This window comes from Panthera pardus, unplaced genomic scaffold, assembly GCF_024362965.1.
Source record: "Panthera pardus isolate Hobbes unplaced genomic scaffold, ASM2436296v1 HiC_scaffold_13, whole genome shotgun sequence".
Taxonomy (NCBI): domain Eukaryota; kingdom Metazoa; phylum Chordata; class Mammalia; order Carnivora; family Felidae; genus Panthera; species Panthera pardus.
In genome coordinates, this window is record NW_026526688.1 from 43263384 (window position 1) to 43288108 (window position 24725).

Here is a 24725-nt window from a genome sequence, read left to right on the forward strand (position 1 = left end):
AAATCAAAAGAATTCCTAAAAATAGGAAAGAAAAGGTCAGATTAGAAAGCTCTTTTGTAAAAGTGTAAATATCTTCCATAGGTGCTTAACAAAGAAGAAAATCCAAATAGCCAACTGATATATTTTTTAAAAAGTATCCAGACTTATTTGCATTTAGAGAGATACATATAATAAACATCACATAATCAACAGTTATTGAAAACTTAAAAGATCTACCATTATTAATTAAATATGCGATTCAGAGGGGCATATAAAGGAGTATAATGTTTTAGGAAAATTGTTTAATAATTATGACAATGCATCTATTTTAACAATACAGACTATCCTTAGTTGTATATCCAGAAAATCTTGTGCACATGTGCCAAAGAACACATATGTAAGAGTTTTCATATTTGAATATTTTAATATTTCCACAATAGAAAAAATGGAATGTCTAAAATAGCAGGATAAATTGTTGTATAATCATGAAATTGGATACTATTCAGTAATTTAGATTCATTTATTTAGAATTCAAAACAAATAGAAATATATTGCTTAGGATAATTAAATAAAATCAAGGAAATGGTTATCACAACAATCTTGAAAGTAGTTACAAATACTGTATACATTGGAATACAGTCAATGTGTATACATGAATGCTCACTTCATAATTATTCATTTAACTGCACAAATACATTTTATTTATTTTGATTTATGCTTAATATATTATACAACAACAAATATTAAAACAACAATTAAAAGGCAATTGGTAGTGACTTTTGTGAAAGACAGAAGACCCAATCTCCTATCTCCATTTCCACTATCAATACACAGAAATGACTGATTAACAATACTAATACATTTTTTAATATAGCACTACACTTTAAACAATAAAGTGGGTTGACAATGCCCTATAGGCCAAAACCTGCACGCCACGTTTCTTTTCTTTTTAAAAAAAATTATTTATTTTGAAAGAGAGCATAAGCAGGGGAGGGGCCAAGAGAGAGGGAGAGGGAAGATCCCAAGCAGGCTCTGCTTTGACAGTGGGGCTTGAACCCACGAACCATGAGATCATGACCTGAGCCAAAATTGAGACTTAGACGCTTCACTGCCTGAGCCACCCAGTTACCCCCCCACCACTTTTAAATATAAAGTGATATTAGAATATAGCTATGTCTATCTATTTTCAAATCTTCTATGCCAACTTTCACAATGACAGAATTCAGTGGCTGCAAGAGAGACCATATGGAGTTCACTCTAAAATGTTTACTATCTAGCCCTTTGCAAAAGGTGGACTGACTTTTGCTTTAAACAAAATGGTCAAAGAAGTGAAAACAAAGACTAGTTCTGCAGTTAAAAAAGTAAGCAGGTGACACTGCAAACTAGGTCAGAATCTGGACCAGAATTGTACCTTAGGAATGGAAGGTTAAATAGCCTCTGGTCTCTAGCATGAAACACAGTGTGGGCTTTCCAGTAAAGAGCATAGAGCTAGAAATATCCTCAGCAATTTGTAAACAGAAGGAGAAAGAATCAATACCTGCTGTCTGTAGACAATGGACAGAATGAAGCTACCCAATCTTGACCATGGCAGAAACAGCATCACATGCAAAAACAAAAACCCTAAACTACATCTCATGCAAATGTGGAATGGATTACAAATTGCCCCATCACTGCTGAAACTCTGAGATGATAAACAACACAAACATTGGAGCCAGCTAAATGGACCCACCAGGAATGAAGCAGAAACATCTATAAAACCCCTTACTTACCATAAGGTTGCCACAAAAGCCTTCAATTTGTAAAAATGCAGTATGTGTGAAGGCACAATAAAACAAGGGTGCCTGTAGTATTACTCTCAATATGCTCATCTAGATGCATTCTTGAGTTTGGCAAGAATACCTTTGAGCAGTGTGATAAAATTGGAGTTCTAATTTCATTTGTTTGACCCCTAGGGGATTGCCAAGTTGATGTGACAAGGCACAAATTGCTGCCAGCTCTTTACACAGTCAAAGCCTCATAGGCTGTTGAGAGTGCAAGTGATAACACTTTTTTCTATATAAACTGTTGGCTAAGTCTGAAACCAACTAGTTAACAGGATACCATGAGTAGGAGCTGCCAGGTTGAGACACACCAGTAACAGTGGTCACTGAAGGCTTCAGGACTCCACCAGCAGGGGTTCCTTGGCCGCACTTTATTCTGTCTCCTCTGCAACCTAGTATTATTCACTATATTCTCATCTGTTGCATATACAATGAAAAACTACAATGAAAGTTTTGCATTTACTTCGATTATAGATTTGATCATATCTAAAAAGTTAGGTTCTGTTTATGACTACTTTCTTGACATTTTACAACAATATTTTGAATTTTTCTGAGCCAAGACTTATTCGGTGACTGTGACTTAATTCTCCAAAAGCTGGTTCTTTGATTAAACATTTGTAATTATATTCTAATTTTATCATGCTAGTCATTAAGAAAGTGGTTACTTTTTAAAAGATTTTGTGTTTACTATGTGAAGGTTTTTATTTAAGTGCACTTTGCTTGTATGTGAGAAAAGAAAAGTCTTAATTGTAGGGTGTGTAATATGCAATTCATCAATTATATCATCATTAGTTGTATTGTGTATGTTATAATTTTTTTCCTAATATAAAAAAGACAGACCTTAAGAAATCTACTGCTATTCATAAGCTGTCATTTTTACATTAGGACAAAAAGGTATAGCATGTACAATACAACTAATGATGATACAGATGGCTAACAGACACATGAAAAGATGCCCAACATCACCAATCATCAGGGAAATACAAATCAAAACTACAATCAGATATCACCTCATACCTTCCAGAATGTCTAAAATTAACAACACAGGAAACAACAGATGTTGGCAAGGATGAGGAGAAAGGGGAGCTCTCTTACACTATCTTGGTGGGAATGCAAACTAGGGCAGCCACTCTGGAAAACAATATGGAGGTTCCTCAAAAAGTTACAAATAGAGCTATCATGTGATCCAAAAATTGCTCTAGGGATTTACTCAAAGGATACAAAAATACTAATTCAAAGAGATACATGCACCCTAATATTTATAGCAACGTACCTATAATAGCCAAAATATAGAAAGAGCCCAAGTGACCATCAACCGATGAATGGATAAAGAGCCCAAGTGTCCATCAGTTGATAAATGAATAAAGAATGGGATATATATATATATATATATTACTCAGCCATATAAAAGAATGATATCTTGCCATTTTCAATGACATGGATGGAGCTGCAGTGTATTATGACAAGCAAAATAAATCAGAGAAAAATACATTATTTCACTCATATGTGGAATTTAAGAAACAAAACAGATGAACACAGGGTACAAAACAGACTCTTAATTATAGACAACTGAGGTTTGCTAGAAGGAAGGTGGGTGGGAGGAAGGATGGGCTAAATGGATGATGAGTATTAAGGAGGGCACTTGTGATGAGCACTGGGTGTTGTATGTATGAGGAATCACTAAATTCTATATCTGAAACTAATATTACCCTGTATATAAACTGGAATTTAAGTAAAAATTTAGAGAGAGAAAAAAATTTCACACAGTTTTTAAAATACATTAATGTAGAGTTGTGAAATTCTTATTTTTACCATTTACTTTTTTTTAAGTTTATTTATTTTTGAGAGATAGAGTGCATACGCCAGGGGAAGGGCAGAGTAAGAGAATCCCAAGCAGACTCCACTGTCAGCGGGGAGCCTGACATAGGGCTTAAACCCAAGAACTGTGAGATACCGACCTGAGCCAAAATCAAGCGTCAGACGCTCAACCAAATGAGCCACCCAGGCATCCCTCCTACTTATACCATTTAAAAAGGACCATTACAGGGATTCCTGGGTGGCTCAGTCGGTTGAGCATCTGACTTCGACTCAGGTCATGATCTCGCTGTCTGTGAGTTCAAGCCCCCACCACACCCCCTCACCCCTGTCCCCCTGCCTTGAGTTCAAGCCCCTATCCCCCTACCCCGTGAGTTCAAGTGCCACATCGAGCTCTTTGCTAACAGCCTGGAGCCTGTTTCAGATTCTGTGTCTCCCTCTCTCTCTCTGCACCCCTCTCCCCACATTCATGCTCTGTCTCTCCCTCTGTCAAAGATAAAATAAACATTAAAAGAAATTTAAAAAGGACCATTACAATTCTTATTTTTCTTTATTCCTTAGTAAGATGTGCTTATTTTTCCTAAATTCATCAGCTGGCATAGTACTGAGTTTGGTTAATTACAATTATATTTAAGTCCTTAATACATTCTGACATGATGTGTTAAGTAATTTTCTTTTAATCATCACTATTCTTTCCACCCTAATTCATGATGATCTTTCAAATATAGTTGAATATTAGGGACTTGAAAAGATTTTGATAAAGATAGAAAATTATCAAAATTCATCCTTCATGAAATCCATAGATAGCCAAACAAAATTTGATGCTACTGGGAAGAAGGAAGATGGAAGCATAAACTAAAGGTTCAACTTCTACATATTTATTATATAGACAAAGTTTTTTAAGTCATAAAATAAGAGACAAATGAATAGCCAGTAACTAGGAACATCTAAAAATGCAAAATAATTACATTCTGGATTAATTATAAACAAGATTTAGAAAAAAATACAGGTGGTAAAATAATGTAGATCACCTACTTTTGCATTAGGTTCACGGTGTATGTTTTCCCTTCAATTACAATGTTGTAGGACACCTGGCAGGAGAGTGTATTAAAAAGACAAAGAAAAGTGATAAGAATGTTAGAAAGTAAAACTAACATTTTACATTAATGATAGTTACATTGAAAGCACATTAATACAATAAAAGAGGAAAATTTGTAATTTAATGTTGATTTATATCAATGAAATGATATTTAAATATTTGCTTTCATAATAAAAGTGGATAGAATATATTTTGCGTAATTTCTTAATAAATTTTAAATGAATCCAACAAAACATTTGAATCTGAAAAATTGATTTGCACCCAATAATTACATTAACTTAATAAAGACTGAGGTCACTGCAAAACTTATGCTTAAAATGGAAGAACATAAACATATTACTAATAAAAAATTTATATAATAGAGCAAAGATTTAGCAGCACATAAAGTATAATATTTGCAGATTTTATAAAATTCATTCCAAGTTTGGATCAAAACTCATTGATCTATTTTATAAATAGTAAGATTAAGAAATGATGTTTAACAAATGGGCAATTTAGTCTTTATAGATCAATTTGCGTAGACTCTACATCTTTAAATTCTTGGGCCTTCCAATCCAGTAGCATGGTTTATACTTGGGTTTATTTAAACCTTTCATTCCTCTCATCTTATTTTATTATCTTCAGAGATGAGGTTTTGCTTAACTTTGTTAGATTTATCCAGATTTTGATATTTATGTAGTGTAAAATTTCTTTTTAAAAGTTTCATTTTATATTTTTGTTTTGTAGAATGGAAATATAATTGATTTTTATGTTATGGTCTTATTTCTTTTTTGTTTGTCTGTTTTGTTTTCCTTTTATCTTGTTTCTAAAGATTTTACTAAATTATTGTTATTTCTAATTTTCTGTAAGTAATTTTGGATTTTATTTTATATGCAATCATTTAATCTGTAAATGATGATAGCATTATTTTTTCTTTCCAATTATTATGCATATTTTTAATTTTTGTTTTTTTCTTTCCTTATCACAGTGGCTAATATTTCCAGGCAAAATAAATAGAAAAGGTAACAGTGGACATCCTTATATTTTTCTTGATCTCAGGAAAAAAGCTTTCAATATTTCAACTTTGTGCATGATGTTTCTTTCAAAAGCATTTGATCTTCTCTATATGCCACAGTTGATTATTATTCTTAATTATTACATATTTTGAGCAAATAAACACTACAGCAAATTACAAAAAATGCCTTGTCAACAATGTCTATGTTAAAACATAAAAACATTAAAAGTATTTCAAAACAATTTTAAGTACTCTCCCATCCTATTATTAATTCCCTTTCTTACATTCCAACTAACCAACATCTTGAATTTCATGTTTATCATTCCCACACATATTTTTATATCTATACTAATTATTGATGTTTAAATAATTTTTTGCATAAATTTTAGCTGTGTGTGAATGTAATCCTTCTACAAGTTATATATTTAGTTGCTGGATTACACACCTGCTTAAAACACTGTTTCAGACATAGTAAGCACTATGTAAACATTTGTTCTCATTACCAATACATGTAGCTTTATAATTTTTTCATGGTATTGTATTACATTTTCTGAATATAGCACAGTTTATTCATCTATACTGTCAATGGTTATTTAGTTTTGTTTTACTATTTTAAGCAATGCCCCCCCCCAAATAATCTTAGGCATATCTTTGTACATATTTGCAAGCTATATTTTAAACTAAACCTGAGTGAACGTCTTTTATTAAAAAGTACTTTTGCAACTTCACTTGAAGCTTAAAACTAATCAGCAAATTTGTTGCACCAATGTAGATATTCACAAAAAGTGAATATTATCCTTTTATCCATCTCCTTTAATTGCATTTTGTTTTGTTAGAGTTAAATTTTGCCATTGATGTGAAATAATACCCTATTGTGTTTACCTGGCAATTCCCTATAAATTTCCTAATTTGTATATATGCTTGATAATTATTGTCCCCTCAAGGTCAACACTTAATTGTCATTCATAACTTTGTACATGTTTCTATTTTCTTGGTTTTTATCTAATTTATTTGTATGAGTTCTTGATATATTCTGGATACCTTTTGTGTGTTATATGGATGGCAAATATCTTCTGTGAGACTGGAACATTTTTCACCTCATTTATGGTAGCTATTTATTTATATATTTAAATCTAGATATTCCTTATGCCTTCACTTAAGATTTTCTGTTCTTTTTTTTTCTGGTATCATTCTCCCCTATTATAAGGTCCTAGAAATAGCCTTCTACCTTGTCTTCCAGATTTTTAGTACTTTACTCTCAGATGTATGCATTTAAATTATCTTGAATCAATTTTGGTGTATACTGTAGCATTAATATACATTTTCTTATTATTCCATATCACTAATAAATTTTCTCTTCACCATTTATTAACTAATCCATTCTTTATCCAATGATTTCAATGTTACCATTGAAATGAATAAGTCCTCATATGTGTGTGGGTATTTCAGAGATACTCTATTCTGTTCTGTTAATTTATTTGTCCCTTAGACAATATCACATACCACATTATATTAATTACTAAAATTTTAAAATATGTTTTGAAATGAACCAAAGTGAATCACTATTTTGTTCTTCAAAGTTAACATTTTTTACCTTTTACCATTCCATATATATTTTAGAATCAACCTGCTGATTTCCATGAAATTTCTTATGGAATGGTAGTCAATCTACAGATTTAGTAAAAATTAACCTAAGAAAATATTAAGCATTCTTGACTGCCAACATGACCTACTTTCCTTTTTTTAATCCTTCCAGTTTTATTAGTGCTCATAATAATGTCTTTCAATAAAAGTTTACTGTACCCTAAAAAGTTCTCTACCTTTTGAATAATATTTATTGTTAAGTAACTCTTGTTTTTGGCCTGTGTGTGTGTGTGGGGGGGGGTGTTGTACATATATGTGCGTATATGTATATACACAAAAATATGTATATATACATATACGCACATATATATACACACTAAAAGCACTTTATCACAAAATGTTATTTACTGATATTATTAAATATATGTGTATATATGTATGTATGTATATGTGTATTTTCCCCTATTTTTTGCTCTATATTTACACTTAATATTTGAGTCTTTTTCTTTTTTCTTATTTTGGTCCCAGTTCATAATATCCATTAGAATGTCTGGTATTCTGTTATCATTACGTCAAAGTGTTGTCAATACTGATTTTTATTTATTCTGTGTTGCTATACTTGTCCTGAGGAATCTCTTTTTTCTATTATTTCTCAGTTACTATATGTTTAATATAGCATCTTCTCCAGGTTTCCCCCCACTTCTTTCAGGAATTTCAGTTACTATATACTTAAGTCTCTAATTCAATCCTCCTTCTCCCTTAGCCATTTTTATGTTGCATCTATCTGGTTTCTTTAGCTGACTCTGATCTAATTCTTGATTTTTTTTTTCACTTTCATTATACTTTTCACATCTACTCAGGTTTTTTAAAACTGCTAGGCGAATATTGTCTTTTTATGATCTGTATCATTCATTTATTAATCATAACAGTTATAAACATAAACTATGTTATGTTTATAGCATTTTAAAAACTAGTAACTACAGTCAATACAGCCTCACTGGTTCAAATACAATGTATCCAGTACTACTCTACACATGGGGGATAGAGACATTAACACAATAGTGAAACTTTTTCCCTTATGAATTTGACAGCTGAGGTCAGGTGATTTTTTTTTGTACTTTTCTTATGGAATTATTGTCATAGATTATGGTGATGCCTAGTAGAAGATATTTCCCTCTAAGTAGATTCTGTATATATTTTCTGATATGAACAAGCAATTCCATATTATTTTTGAATTAAAAAATAGAACTCTTCCAAATACTGTTAAATGCCTCACATTATTTTTCTATTTAAATAATTAAATATTAAGTTTCCAAGTTTCCATAAGTATACATTCCTTTTAAAATGATATATTGAGAATTTTAAGCCTGTAATATCTGAATTAGGGTGACAAGTGGGTAGTTGCTAAGGAAATATTTGCATTAAAATTACCAGAACATTTACTACCCAATCAAAAATAAAATTAAGGTGAGGTGTTTGAAAAAAACACATTTCATTTCTTGAGAAATGATTCTAGAAACTAGTAAAAAAAAAAAAAAAGATATTTTCTAATTCAAAGAAAAGAAAATCTACCCTGAACCAAGATGAACTAAGATGGCATGAAAAAAAGTCTTCATGATTAACGTATTTGCAATCAAAATGCAAAAATTACTCATATAAAACTTCATTAAATGAAATTATCATTACATTGTATACAAAAACCATAGGCTTACTTAACAACAAGGATACAAACACCTCCAAATATAGGAAAAACTCCTCCAAAAACAGCCTTGTAAGTGAATAAGAAGAGAATCTCTAGATAAATCAGGTCAATGATTATTCAAAGACACTCAAGAGGGAAACAGATTTAAAAGATGGGACTTGGGGTTTTGAGAATAAGCATCACTGCAATATATGTCTATGAAACACTGTTTATTATAAAACACGGTTCATTTTCAAAAAGGCTTTCCACTTAAGGAAACTTGGGTGTAAATATAAAATTCACCAAGTTTGCATGAATGAAAATGCCAAATTTACTTCCTTAGAAAGAAAATATCCACATGAATTTAGATTCTGAAAAATGTTAGTGCTTAGTTACATGGGATTCAATTCCTCCACTTAATGTTGACCGTATTTTCTCCGGTATTGTAATTTGCACACGTAGTCTTTCAGAATCTGTAAGGTACAAAATGTTTCATTAAAGTAGCATCCATCACCTCATAGCTTCCTCCTCATCTAAATCCTCATCTAAATCCATAATATTTTATATGCCACCTCTTTTTTTTACACTCAATTCCCACTTTCTAGAATTACAAGACTTTTAAAGAGAAATTAATTACAAATAAAATCAGGACCTTTGGACTTTCCAACTACAAAGTCCAGGGGTCAAAAATGCAGACAGAGCACTATATGAAACTCTAACCTTGAGGCATCCAGTTGAACCACTGCATCTTTCATATGGTACCAGGATGAGTGGGAAAGCCCCGTCACATCCAGTGTGAATTTTCTTTAGGGAAGACGATATGGTAGTGGGCTTTGGCTTAAAAAATTGGAGCACCTGCAAGAAGGCACTTTCCCAGGGATATCTGGCCTCTCAGAAGAAAGTAGAGAGGAAAGTTGACATTCCCAAAAGTTCAAAGGAAAGGTTTTTGTACTTACTATTGTCTGTCTGGAGCCCGATGAGCCCGATGAGAAGCAGCAGAAGGCACAACATGGCTTCATGTCCTGGATGCCAGTCCGAATAATGGCAGTTGGCTTGCGTAAAGGACAGTTGGGAGCGCGAGGGGACCCCTCCTGGCCGCGCACCTTGCAAGAGACAGTCCACCGTGAGAGCAGAGTGGAGAGGATGGGTGCGGTGTACTGTTGAATGTGGGCGGTTTTGGCTCCTAAATCTGTGCAGGAGGCTTCCAATTGGTTTGACGCCGCTTTAAGCCTAAAAGAAAACAGAATCACTTCCAAAAGGCAAGGTTGAAGAAACAGTTAATGAACAGGAAGATTCATACACACTTCCTAATGAACTTTTTATTGAAGATACATGTATATTCTACAAACCATAGGAGAACAGCTCAATTACTATTCAAGTGAACAAACCAGTGTAATTAGCACCTAGATTCAGATCAAGAAATAAAACATAGAACCACCAAAACCCAAAACCCCCAGGTGGCCCCCTGACAATCATTACTGCTACCATCAGCGATTAATTAGTTTTGTCTGTTTTGAACTTTATATAAATGGAACTAATCACCATGTACTTTTATGCATGAGTTCTTTTATATATAATATATAATATAATGATTATGAGATCCATCCATTCATTCATACTGTGAAGAGAAATAGCTTTGTTTTTTCCTCATAGGTGTATTCAATCATACATTGTATGTATGTGTATATTCAATCATACATTGATTGAATATAACACAATCTTTTTTTCCATTTTACTGTTGACTAACATTTGGTTTATTTGTAGTGGTGCCTATTAAAAACCACATTTGGCTATTTTATTTCTTTGGTGAACATATGTAGTGATTTTCTTCAGGTATATTTCTAGAGCGAAATTGCTAGATCACAGGGTATGCTTCAATAGACACTTCCAACAGTTTTCCAATGTTGTTGTACTAATTTGTACTTTCACCAGAAATGTATGAGAATTTCAATTCATATAAATGTGTACCTACACTTTCTTTTGTTTTTATTTCATGTAATCATTTTGGTCCTGCATTTGGTTTTAACTTGCATTTTCATGGTCATTAATAAAATTTAGCACAACTGTATATATTTGTTGGTCATTTATATAACTTCTTTGGTAAATGCTTGAGTCTTTGGACCATTTTACAATTGGGTGCTCTTGTCTCTTATTATATGCTGAGCCTATTGATGTATTCTAGATATGATTCTTTTGTTGGATATAATGATTTGCAAATATCTTCTATATGGGGGCTTACATTTAACGGATTTTTGTACATACACATTCTAATTCAAAATTCACTCCCCTCAATGTTTGCTGGGATTTCAGGGTATACATCTTATTGTGAATGTGAATTTTATCAAAAGTTTCTCTTATATAAATTGATGTGATCTTATAGCTCTCTCCATTTTCTGTTAATTTTGTGAATCAAAATTATTGACTTTCTAGTGTTGAAACAAATTGTATTCTGGAATACATCCTACTTTATGTACTATCTTTTTATATTTTTCTGGATTGATTTTCCAGCATTTTGTTTAGGACTTTTGCATCCATATTCATAAGAAATATTTGTCTGTAATTTTCTTTCATTTCAATAAACTTGTCAATTTTTGTACCAGAGATATGCTGGCCTCATAAAAGAAATTGGGAAATGTTATTCCTTCCTCTATTCTTTAAAAAGTTAGTGTAATTGTTGTGAATATTTCTTCTTTTAATGTTTCTCAGGATTCAGAACTGGAGAGATTTGGACTTAAAATTTTATTTGTGAGAGACTTTTTGTTTTAACTTATGAAGCAAATGTTTTTAAATGTTCAGATATTTTCTTTCTGTGTTAGCCAAGTTCTGTTTCTGATGGATTTTATCCATTTCTTCTGAGTTACTAGATATATTGGCCAAAGTCATTCATAATCCCCTTCCCTCGTTTATCATCCTTTTGAACTCTGTAGATCTGTACAAATGTTCCATTTTTTCATTCTCAATATTGATAATTTTGTGATTTTTCTCTACATTATTCAATCACTTTGAGTTTATTATTTTTATTTGTATTAACTTTCAAAAAAACTGTTTTGAATCTCTTTTTTTGTATTATATATTTGTTTTCTATTTTATTGAGTTTTGCTCTTCTGGTCCTTTTTTCTACTTTGAGTATTGTTTGTTCTTTTTATAGCTTCTAAGAATGGAAGTATATCTTACTCAATTTAAACCATTCTTTTTTCTAATATATACATTTAAAACTACAAATGTTCATCTATTCATCACTTTAAATTTATCACCAAAGTGGGGCTCGATCCCACAAACCATAAGATCATGACCTGAGCCAATATCAAAAGTTGGACACTTAACTGACTGAGCCACCCAGTCTAATTGTGTATTTTTTAATGTTCTTCCTTTATGACTATGAGGATTGGTGTCTCCCTACCAAGACCTCCATTCTGCGAACGATATAAACTATTATAATACTTTATTCTGATATTTTATTTCTTTTAAAACTTACATATTTATTTTTTTCTGAAATGTATACCTCTATATTTTGGGGGACATTTGCTTAAATATTTATTACTTGTCATTACATTTGTGAATACAAGAACAAACAAATGCACATGCCAGCATATATGTGGATGGGTGCATAAAACAGAGCTTCCATTTGTGTAAAATAAGGGATATTTAAGAAGATGTAGATGTCCACTCATTTTACCAAAGACCACCTGGAACACATCTGTGGTTGAACAAGTTGGATTTATTACTAGTGTCAGCACAGGGGGACACACACCATGGGAAACTGTGGTAGTCCTGTGAGGGTGTCATTACGGGATTCAAGCTTGTGTTACGTGATTTGGGGGAAGGTTTACGGAATCTGGGCTTTGCCAGATTAGATGCTGTCAGAAACAAGGGGATACATTTCTGACTATTTTAGTAATTCTTGTCTAGAAGAGGAAAGACTACACTAATGCTAAGTCAAAATTGGTCAAGGAACAGGAATATCTCATGTTAGCCAGGATGGAAATGTTTGGTCATTTCTGTGACTTGAAAAGTTTTGAAGTTTTACTTGTATTCAAACATAGAGAGTGGCCTTGCTTTTTTTCTTCATCCATCATGATACAAGCTTTTGACCTTTTATGAAATTGTTTATGTTCAAAAGGAGACCCACACAGCCTATCCGTGTCAGGCCAGCTCCTAGAAACACCAAGGCCCAGCTGATATTAGGCCAGATCCTGCATGTCAGGGGCTGCTTCTCCCTTTCTCATAGGCACTGCATTGGATTTATAGATAAACCCTTATGACATTAACTTTTTCCATCCTGAAAATAAATGTTATATATCTATATAACTTGTTCATGTTTGGTTAGATAAATTGATATAAATGTTGACATATTAATAGATACAAATATATAGTTGTCAACTTTCACTTATTATGCCAAAGGCCCAATACCACAGTGAATAAAATTAAACAGCATCAAAGAATGTTTGATATTTTGTAGGACAAGATTTCCTTACAAAAGGAAAAGTTCTAAAACATTGCTTTTCTTTTCTTTTTCTTTCTTTTTTTTTTTTTTTTTGCAGGACCTATGGTTTTATTTTGAATTTTGTTTGCTATTAGTTATATGGTTTTATTTTTTAAGTTTTTATTTAAATTCCAATTAGTTAACATACAGTGTAACATTTGTTTCATGTGTATAACTTGGTGATTCAGCACTCAGTCAGTGAAGCATGTAACTCTTGGTCTCAGGTTGTGAGTTTGAGCTCCACAACTAATTAAGAGTTTACTTAAAAATAAAAAGTTATTTTTCTTTTTTAAAAAAGGTTTATTTATTTATTTTGGCAGACAGAGAGAGAGAGTGAGAGTGAGTAGGGAGGGGCAGAGAAAGAATCCCAAGCAGACTTCACACTCAGCACAGAGCCCAATGTCGGGCTTGATCTCAAGACCCTGGGATCATGACCTGGGCTGAAATCAAGGGTCAGGCACTTAACCAACTGAGCCACCCAGGTGCTCCTAAAAAGTTCTTTTTCTAAAAAGATCTTTTGTATTATTCCTTAGTTCTCTTTAAGAAAATCTTTCAAATAAACCTTCCACGTAACATTATTCCTAATGCAGTATTTTAAAGATACCAAATAATAAATCCTTACCCATTATTACAAATTATATGTTATTATAAAGATAATTACCTTACCGATGCATCCATTCAACCAACAAGTATTTGTTGAGCATCTAGTATGTACCAGAAATTATTGTATGTACTGGTGATGTAGTAATGACCAAGAAATGGACTATCTATTCACTTTAATTACCTGTATTGTTTGCTTTTGGCCAATGCTATCTCTTTCAATCACTGTGTTTGTGTGCATGTGCATGCCCGTGTGTGTGTGTGTGTACTTAATTTGCTATGGTTGATTGTTCTCAATTATTAAAATAGATGCATACACTTGGTTAGTTTTTATTTCTAGATGAAATTTGAAATCTACTTTTGCAGAAGAGTAGTTCAAAGTCAGTTAAAAGAGAAGTATTTATGGAGATTTGGTAGAGAATGAATTGGATATAGTTTGATTCTAAATATTCTCACTCTAGAAACAACTATCTATTAAAATTTCGTGTTTTGCTTTTGTTAAGTTATTCAGATCTTTAAATTACTGGAATGTATCTTGCAAAGCACTTATTAATTTTTTTCTTATTTGTTGCACACTTTTAATTTGTAATAGTGAAGTGAAATTTTTTATTTCATTGTCTAGTTATGTATTTGAACTTTTTTTTGTATCAATATGCTTATTCCACTACTGCATACCAGCACAAAAATAATAAACATTCTTCTTTAATGTCAAATAAATGAATCTACTTTTAAGGATTCACTATTATGTATAAAATTTATTAGAACTGCTGGTAGGAATCTTCTTCAAATTGATGCTATAAGTTCTATTCTGAAGCATGATTTTAAGGAAAGGGTATTTATTGTTATAGTTTCTTTCCCAATCAATTGTGAGGAGAGTATGTGTTTATGTTTAACATAATGATCACATGGATATTTTACTTAATTTCCATCTTTCAGGATACATCTCAGTTGGGCAATGACTAATTTTTAAATAATAATGAATTTTCCAAATGAGCATGGGGAGAAAAAGAGAGATGCAAGCCAAGAAACATACTTTATCCATTCATCACTCAATGGACATTTGAGTTCTTTCCATAATTTGGCTATCGTAAATAGTGCTGCTGTAAACATCAGGATACATGTATCCCTTTGAATTAGTATTTTTGTATTATTCAGGTAAATACCTAGCAGTGCTAATGCTGGATTATAGGGTAGTTCTATTTTTACCTTTCTGAGAAAGAATTCCCATACTGTTTTCTAGAGTGGCTGCACCAGTTTGTATTCCCAGCAACAGTGCAAGAAGGTTCCCCTTTCTCCACATCCTCACCAACACCTGTTATTTCTTGTGTTGTTGATTTTAACCATTCTGACAAGTGTGAGGTAATACCTCACTGTAGTTTTGATTTGTATTTCCCTGATGATCAGTGATGTTGAACATATTTTCATGTGTCTGTTGGCCATCTGCATGTCCTCTCTGGAAAAATGTCTATTCATGTCTTCTGCCCATTTTAATTGGAATGTTCATTTTTGGAGTATTGAGCTTGATAAGTGCTTTCTATATTTTGGATACTAACACTTTATCAGATGTCATTTGCAAATATCTAATCCCATTCCATAGGTTGCATTTTTCAGTTTTGCTGATTGTTTCCTTTGTTGTGCAGAAGCATTTTATTCTGATGAAGTCCTAATAGTTTATTTTTGCTTTCCTTTCCCTTGCCTCAGGAGACATATCTAGAAAGAAGTTGTTGTGGCCAATTTCAGAGGTTACTGTCTGTGTCCTCCTTGAGTATTTCTATGGTATCAGGTCTTATATTTAGGTCTTTAATCCATTTGAATTTATTTTTGTGTATGGTGTGAGAAAGTGGTCAAGTTTCATTCCTTTGCATGTTGCTTACTAATTTTCCCAGAACCATTTGTTGAAAAGATGGTCTTTTTCCAGTAGGATATTCTTTCCTTCTCTGTCAAGGATTAATTGACCATATAATTGAGGGTTCATTTCTGGGGTTTCTATTCTCTTCCATTGATCTAGGTGTCTGTTTTTGTGCCAGTACCATACTGTCTTGATGACTACAGCTTTGTAATATAATGTGAAGTCCAGAGTTGTGTTGTCTCCAGCTTTGCTTTTAATTTTCAAGGTTGCTTTGGTTATTTGGGGTCTTTTGTGGTTCCATACAAATTTTAGGATTGTTTGTTCTATTTCTGTGAAAAATGCTGTTGGTGTTTTGATACGGATTGCATTGAATGTGTGTGGACTGTTTTGAGCAGTATAGACATTTTAACAATATTTATTCTTTCAATCCATGAGCATGGAATGTCATTCCATTTCTTTGTGTCATCTTCAATTTCTTTCATTAGTGCTTTATAGTTTTCAGGGTACAGGTCTTTCACCTCTTTGGTCAGGTTTATTAAGGATCATGGTTTTTGGTGCAGTTGTGAATGAGATTGTTTCCTTAAATCTCTTCCTGCCGTGTCATTGTTGGTGTATAGAAATGCAACAGATTTTTATACATTGATCTTGTATTCTGCAACTTTACTGAATTCATTTATCAATTCTAGCAGTTTTTTGATGGAGTCTTTCAGATTGTCTATATAGAGTATCATATCATCTGTATATAGTGAAAATTTGACTTTCTTGCCGATTTGGATGCCTTTTAATTCTTTTTGCTGTTTGAGTGCTAAGGCGAGGACTTCCAGGACTATGTTAAATAATAGTGGTGAGAGTGGACATTCCTGTCTTGTTCCTGACCATAGAGTAAAAGTTTTCAGTTTTTCCTCATTAAGGATGATATTAGCTGTGAGCTTTGCATAAATGGCTTTGATTCTGCTGAGGTATGTTCCTTCTAAACCTATTTTGTTGAGAGCTTTTATCATGAATGGATGTTGTACTTTGCCAGACACTTTTTCTGCATCTATTGAAATGATCCTATGCTTCTTATCTTTTCTTTTATTAATGTAGTGCATCATGTTGATTTATTTGCAAATTTTGAACCACCTTTGCAACCCAGGAATACATCCCACGTTATCGTGGTGAATGATTTTTTTAATGTACTGTTGGATTCAATTTGCTAGTAAATTATTGAGAATTTTTACATCCAGGTTCTTCAGCTATATTTGCATGTAGTTCTGTTTTTTAGTGGAGTCTTTATCCAGTTTTTGGCATCAGGGTAATGCTGCCCTCATAGAATGAATTTAGAAGTTTTCCTTTGCTTTCTTCTTCTTCTTCTTCTTCTTCTTCTTCTTCTTCTTCTTCTTTTCCAATAGTTTGAGAAGACTATGTATTATCCCTTCTTTCAATGCTTGGTAGAATTCACCTGTGAAGCCATCTGGCCCTGGGCTTTTATTTGTTGGGAGTTTTTTGACTACTGATCCAATTTCTTTGCTGTTATTGGTCTGTTCAAGTTTTCTACTTCTTCCTGTTTCAGTTTTGGTACTTTATGTTTCCATTTCTGCCAGGTTGTCCAGTTTGTTGGCATAAGTTTGTCATAATATTCCCTTATAATTGTTCATATTTCTGTGGCATTGGTTGTTATTTTTTCTCTCTCATTTGTAATTTTATTTGGTTCCTTTTTCTTTTCTTTTTGATAAGTCTGGCTAGAGGTTTATCAATTTTATTAATTTTTTCAAAGAACAAGCTCCTGGTTTCATTGATCTGTTCTATTGGCTTTTTAAGCTTCTGTATCATTTATTTCTGCTGGCTTTAGGCCTCATTTGTTCTTCTTCTAACTCCTTTAGGTGTAAAGATTGGTTGTTTATTTGAGATTCTTCTTGCTTCTTGATTGAGGTAGGCCTGTATTGCCATATACTTTCTTCTTAGAACCACTTTTGCTGCATCCCAAAGGTTTTTGACCATTGCATTTTTATTTTCATTTGTTTCCATGTGTTTTTTAAATTTCTGCTTTCATTTCCTCATTGATCCATTCATTGTTTAGTAGCATGTTGTTTAACCTCTGTGTATTTGTGGCCTTTACAATTTTTTTTGGAAAATTTGTGATTGACTTCTAGTTTCATAGTGTCATGGTCAGAAATGTTCATGGTATGGTTCCAATCTTTTTATATTTATTGAGGACTGATTTGTGACCTAATATGATATCTGATCTGGAGAATATTCCATGTGCCTTGTAAAGAATGTGTATTCTGCTGTTTTAGGATAGAATGTTCTGAATATATCTGTTAAGTCCATCTGTTCCAGTGTGCCATTTAAAGTAATTTTCTTTTTTTGTTTTCTGTTTAGATGATCTGTCCATTCATATAAATAGGGTGTTAATTCCCCCACTATTATTGTATTATTATCAATGAATTCCTTTATGTTATTGTTTTATATATTCGGGAGCTCTCATATTGTGTGCATAAATATTTACAATTGTAATATCTTGTTGGATTACCTCTTTATTATAATACAGTGCCCTTCTTTGTTTCTTGCTACACTCTGTTTTAAATCAATTGTCTGATGTAAGCAATGTTACTCTGACTTTCTTTTGATATCAATATGTGTATTCAATGTTTCTCCATCCCTTCACTTTCAATCTGCATGTGTCTTTAGGTCTGAATTGAGTTTCTTGTAGGCAGAATATAGATGGGTCTTGTGTTGTGTATCCATTGTGACACCCTATGTCTTGATTGGAACATTTAGTCCATTTACATTCAAAATAATTATTGATAGATATGTATCTCAATGCCATTTTATTACTTGTTTTGTTGTCATTTCTGGAGATTCCTATGTTCCTTTCTTGTCTTTGTCACTTTTGGTCTCTCCTTTGCACTCAAAGAGTCACCATAAGAATTTTTGTATGGCTGGCTTATGGTCATGAACTCCTTTATTTTTTGTTTGTCTGGGAAACTTTATCTCCCCTTCCATTCTGAATCATAGCCTTGCTTGATATAGTATTCTTGGCTGAAGATTTTTGCCATAAGCACTCTGAATATATCATGCTATTCTTTTCTGGCTTGCCAAGTTTCTGTGGAGAGATCTCTAGCTAGCCTCATGTGTCTGCTCTTGTGAAGTAAGACTTATGTCTTGCTGCTTTAGTATTTTTTCACTATTCGTCTCTTGTTGATTACTTTTTAAGTCTTTTATATCTGTGATAAGGATCTCATTGATGTTTTCTATTCTTTTCTCAAGACCAGTGAATATCATTATTGTTGCTTTAAATTCTCCACCAGTCATGCTACTTATATCTGTTTTTGTTAGATCTCTGGTCATGGCCTTATCTTTGTTTGTTTGTTTGTTTGTTTGTTTTTCATTTGGGATAAAGTCCTTCATCTTAGCATTTTTTTTCAAATCTCTACCTTCTTCTTTGTATTAGAAAAGTCTGTTATGACTTCTGCTTCTGAAAGTAATGGCCTTAGGTAGAGGAAGTCATGTAGTGCCCAAGGGCATGGAACTTCAGGGAGTGTCTCTGATGTGTGACTCCTTGTTCAAGAGACATGGTGTGGGTACTTGTTTGTGCTGGTCTTCTGCAGGAGGGTCCTGTTATACCAGGACTGGCACAAGCTTGACTGAAAAGTGTAATCCCACCAGAATGAAGGGGTGTGGGGCTTGGGTATGCAAGTTAGGCAGCCAGTATTGGCACTGTGCTGCTTCCCACAAGTGGCTCTGTGTTTGTGCTGGAGATATGGTGGAGGCAGGATATGTTTATTTCCAGCTCCTTTGTCCCCAGAAAGGCATTTCCAAAAACACTGCCTCTCAAGGAAGCACTCCAAGAAGAGCAAATAGTCTCCTGCCTGTGTGCCTCAGGCATTCTTCAAACTTTTGTTTCTAAGCTATTTGTCCCCAAGTTGTTTGCCTGTCTTCTCTTCAAGAACAGGGAAGTACCCTCTAGGCTCTATCCTAATCATGTTCACTGACCTTTAAATAGGCATTAATCTCTACTGCTTGTAAGAATTCACAAAATTCAGCCCCTGTCATATTCCAAGCCAATGGCTTTGGGGTAACATTCTCCTTGTATGCTCCCCTGTGTGCTCCTGTCTTTCACCTTTTTCTGCAACAATAGTTCCCTCCCTTTTGTAGCACCCATGATCCCTTTCTCCTCTAAACCATGTCTTCATACTTCCTACTTTCTTCAATGTGGCCTCTTGTCTCCCTTTAGTTGTAGAGTTTCTTCTGTCAGACTTCAGGTCAATTTGTGGGGCATTTTTGACTGATTTGATAATTATCTAGTTGTGCCCCTAGGAGAAGACAAGCCTAGAGTCCTCTTACTCTACCTCCATCTTCCTCCTCCAGACCAGTTTCTTGTTTTTTGTTTTGTTTTGTTTTGTTTTGTTTTGTTTGTTTGTTTGTTTTAACATTAAAATGGCTGGACTCTCCTGAGAGAATTGAGTATTGGGACCCATAATTCATAAACAAGAGTTCAGAAAGCAATCAATTAATTACCAAAAGGACAATGTCCTCAGATAAACAGATCCTGAATAACATTGGGAAGTGTAAACAAAAGGAGGGACCTCAAATCCAAGAAGATGCTTTCAAAACCAAAAGGAAGAAGACTACTCACAGAATTGGAAAACACAAGGTGCTTAGATGTGTACATTAGCTCCTCAGAGGTTCAGCTTATTTGCATTCCACTTCTGACACCATGAAATATGTTTTTAAAAGAGAAAGTTAACTAATACCTCTGAAGCCCATTGAAGTGGTGGTGGCTTCTCATTGGCTGAAGGCAAGGGCAGCTTGCTCTTGCCAGACCAAAACGAAACCTTTCTTCCTGCTAAATGATGTAACCTGTGATGAATGGTATGTGCATGAGAACCCTCCCTTCATGGCTTCCTCATACAAAGTTAGTTAGGTTTCCTTAGCATACCTTCACAAAATTGATCTAGAAATCCAGAGACATTCCAATAAAAATCCCATCAAGATTGTAAGAGTGTGCATGTTAGTGCATGTGTTAGAATTTATCAAGGTAATTAGAAAAGTTTTATGGAAATGAAAAGAATTTAAAAAGCCAAAATTACTTTTAAAGAAAAAAAAAGACATACAGGTATACTGCATTTTATTGCACTTTGTCTTATTGCATTTCACAGATACTGCGCATTTTTTTTAACAAATTGAAGGCTTGTGGAAACCTTCATTGAAGAATTCATTGAGGAATTTGAGAAATTCGATAGGCATGACTCTTTCCAACAGCATTTACTCACTTCATGTTTCCGTGTCACATTTTAGTAATTCTTGCAATATAATATATTCTCATTATATTTGTTATAGTGATCTGTCACCAGTGATTACCACTAATGAGAGCTCAATGATAGTTAACATTTTTTAGCAATAAAGTATTTTTTTAATTAAGATATGTACATTGATTTTTGGCACATAAAGCTATTGCACAGTTAATAGACTTATGCAGTATAGGGTAAATATAACTTTTATAGGGACTGGAAAACCAAAAAGTGTATTGATTCACTTTATTGCCATATTTGCAATATTATCCAGTGGTCTGGAACCCAATCTGCACTATGTACTATAAAGCCGCATTAATTAAGCTAGTGTGTTAATGACTTCAAAGAGACACAGATCAGTGCAACAGAATACAGATTACAGAAACAGATTATCTTTTCATCTCTCTCACCCTCCCTCTATATGTCTATATGTATGTGTACATAAATACACACACACACACACACACACACACGCACACACACACTGGATTTCTTTGTAGCAAAGATAGCAAAGTAATTCCATGAGTAAAGCACTGTCATGCCAACAAATGGTTCTAGGAAAACTACACTGTTACTATGAGGACAGAAACCCCAAACCTTTCATCATGCCATATAAAAATGCTAATTTGAAATGAATCTTTAAGCCAAACATAATTACTAAAAGCATAAAACTTACATATAGGGAAAATATAGGGAAAGTCTTCATGAACATATGTATAGAAATATTTTTAGGTGGGTGAAAAATTCACCAACCAAAAAAGAAAAACAAAAAATAAGTTGGACTTCATTGAAATTAACAAAATCTGATTTTTGAAAAGCACTGGTAAGTAAAAAAATCAAACCATAGGATTGGAAAAAATAGCATATGTGTATATATGATAAAATATCTGTATCAATAATTTTAAAAAATAGGCAAACTATGTTAGTCAACATTTTACGAAAGTAGAAAATGACACAGATGTCTAATAAACACATAAAAAGACAATGTTTATCTTCAGAGAAACTCTATTTAAATCACAATTCCATTTAAATCACTACTACATATCCATCACAATAGCTAAAATTACAAAGACTGACATTATTAAATATTGGCCAAGATTTGGAGCAAGTGGAACTCCCATGAATTGCATGCATGTATATGAAATTATACATTTTGGAAAACATTTTAGTAAATTCGTAAAGGTAAGAGTACTCTTACTATAAGACCCATACAAACCACTCCTAGGTGTTTACCTCCAAAGAAATTATGTATGTCCAAAAAAAGACTTCTGCATAAATTTTTACAGTAACTTTAGTCATAGTAGAAACTGGAAAAAATACCCTGATACCCATTAGTTGAATAGATAAAGAAATTTTGGTATTTTAAATAGGGGTATATTATCCAGCAATAAAAAAACGAGACACTAACAAACATAAAATATATATGAAACTCAGAAACATTATTCAGAGTGAAACATAATAGAGTGCATCCTGGATGTGGCTGTTGATGTAAAATTATAGTACAGATGACAATGTAGTAATAGAGATCAGATTGACAGTGCCTGGGTCAAGTAAGATGAAATCTGAAAAAGGACATAATAAGTGATTTTGAGATGTTGGAGATATTCTGTATCTTGACCAGGTTAATTATTACATAGGTATAATAAATGTGTAATATGATAATATCTTACTTTACAACTTAATATTGTCTCATTCCATGGTATGTAATTTACACTTTCATAGGACTGACTTATGAAAAATACAGATGATTGGGATTTACTATAATATTCCATAAGAGAGAATAAACACATGGAGATATATATGCCTAAGATATATGCCAAAAACAGAGATATTTGCCATTTCCAATGGCATAAAAGCTGATACTATTGTGGATTAAGGTACATTAATGAATGTACAAGAAGTCACAAGGAAACTGTGCAATTGGTGTAGCAGTCCAGAGGTATTCGCAATTGAGGTAGTACACGAGCAATGTGAAAATTTTCACACATGTCCTGCATTCAACAATCAGGAGGCATCATATAAAAATTCATATCTTCTTCAAATTCCTATAAAAGTCAGGATATCAGATACCTATATTCCTAATATATTCCTACACATATACACACACATATATCTTTCAAATATGTGTATGTATTTATGTATGTATATATCTAATTATATATGCATTTATTAATATATATGTCATGAGGTAAATATAGTTTTTATATATTTTTATATGTGTATTCATCTAGGTGTATATATACATTTCCTGAAATATGTATATAGACACACACATCCATGTGTGTATTTATATATATATATATATAAACTATGTAAATACATAATCTTTGATATACTTGCATATATATGTATAAAGATAAGTATATCAATGAAAATATTCATGTATCTTGATATATTTATTAAAACATGATTTTTATATAAAATTTACACATCATTATATATAGTATATATATATATATTATTTCATTCTCTATTATATTGATTTGTATTGTAAAATGATAAACTGAGGCACATTACATGTTGAAGAGTTTATTTGTACAAACAACCCTTCAAATAAGGCAGTGACAAAACCCAAATGATTAGGGATATACAGTGGAGAGATAAGCCAGAGGTTTTTATAGAGAAGATGCAAAAACAAAGCAAGGCGAGTATTTAATTGACTACAGTTTAAATGGTTGCCATTTTGGGGAAAATATTTGTCTAAAAATGGGATAATGGATTAAAGGAGGAAATAAGAGAGATGAAGGAGGCCAACTCTAAGAAATAAAAGGGAGAACATTAGCATACTCTATCACAGAATAAAATGGCTTCAGGATTTCCATATATAAAATATAAAAAATGTAGACAGGTACTGAACACCTTATGTAAAACTGTTTCATGTACTTTTTGACAGGAAATTTTATGTAAACAATTTGAAGTTTAAAATGATCATGCAATGGCAATGTACAAACAGAAGTAAATCAGAAAAAAAAAATGGAGGAAAATAAACTTTTATGCAAAGAATTTTCCAACCAAAGGTAGTTTTAGTTGTAATGGAATTACTGTCATTACCGATTTTTTATTTATCTTTACCATTAGGCTTGTATATAACACCTTCCGCATATAGCAGTGTATATTAAGTTGATAGTCACTTAAGTTTGAACCCATTCTTTCCTCTTTCCCCCCATTTAAGGTATATGGCGTCATACTTTACATTCTTTTATTTTGTGAATACCTTGACTAACTTTTAAAGATACACATATTTTCATTGCTTTTGTGCTTTCTACTTTCCTTACTCCTACTTATGGTCTTTCCTTTCCACTCAAAGAGTCCTCTTTAACATTTCTTGAAGGAGTCTTTTGGTGGTCATAAAGTCTTTTAATATTTGAAAAACTCTTGGTCTCTCCTATTCTGAATGATAGCCTTGCTGGATAGAGTATTCTTGGCTGCAGATGTTTTTTTCCTTTCAGGACTTTGAATATATCACAGAAAAGTGTCTGCTGAAAACTCAGCTAATAGCCATATGGGGTTTCCCTTGTATGTAACTGTCTTCTTTCATATTGTTGCTT

At 32.8% G+C, this 24725-nt stretch overlaps 1 protein-coding gene across 2 annotated transcripts in view; it reads right to left on the minus strand.

Moving 5' to 3' along the window:
• The window catches only part of ADAM2 (ADAM metallopeptidase domain 2), a 135391-nt gene extending 125256 nt beyond the window's left edge, over positions 1-10135 (minus strand). Inside the window, exons 1-3 of one of the 2 annotated variants that reach the window (XR_008421606.1) lie at positions 9929-10135; positions 9369-9445; positions 4650-4705 (exon numbers count right to left, since the gene is read on the minus strand). Coding sequence is in view for 1 of the 2 variants with exons in the window: in XM_019440716.2 (XP_019296261.1) it covers positions 4650-4705; positions 9369-9445; positions 9929-9983 (188 nt within the window). In the remaining variant the exon portion in view is untranslated. The remainder of the gene's footprint in view (positions 1-4649; positions 4706-9368; positions 9446-9928) is intronic. The other variant, XM_019440716.2, reaches the window with a different exon arrangement.
• Positions 10136-24725: the final 14590 nt, after the last annotated feature.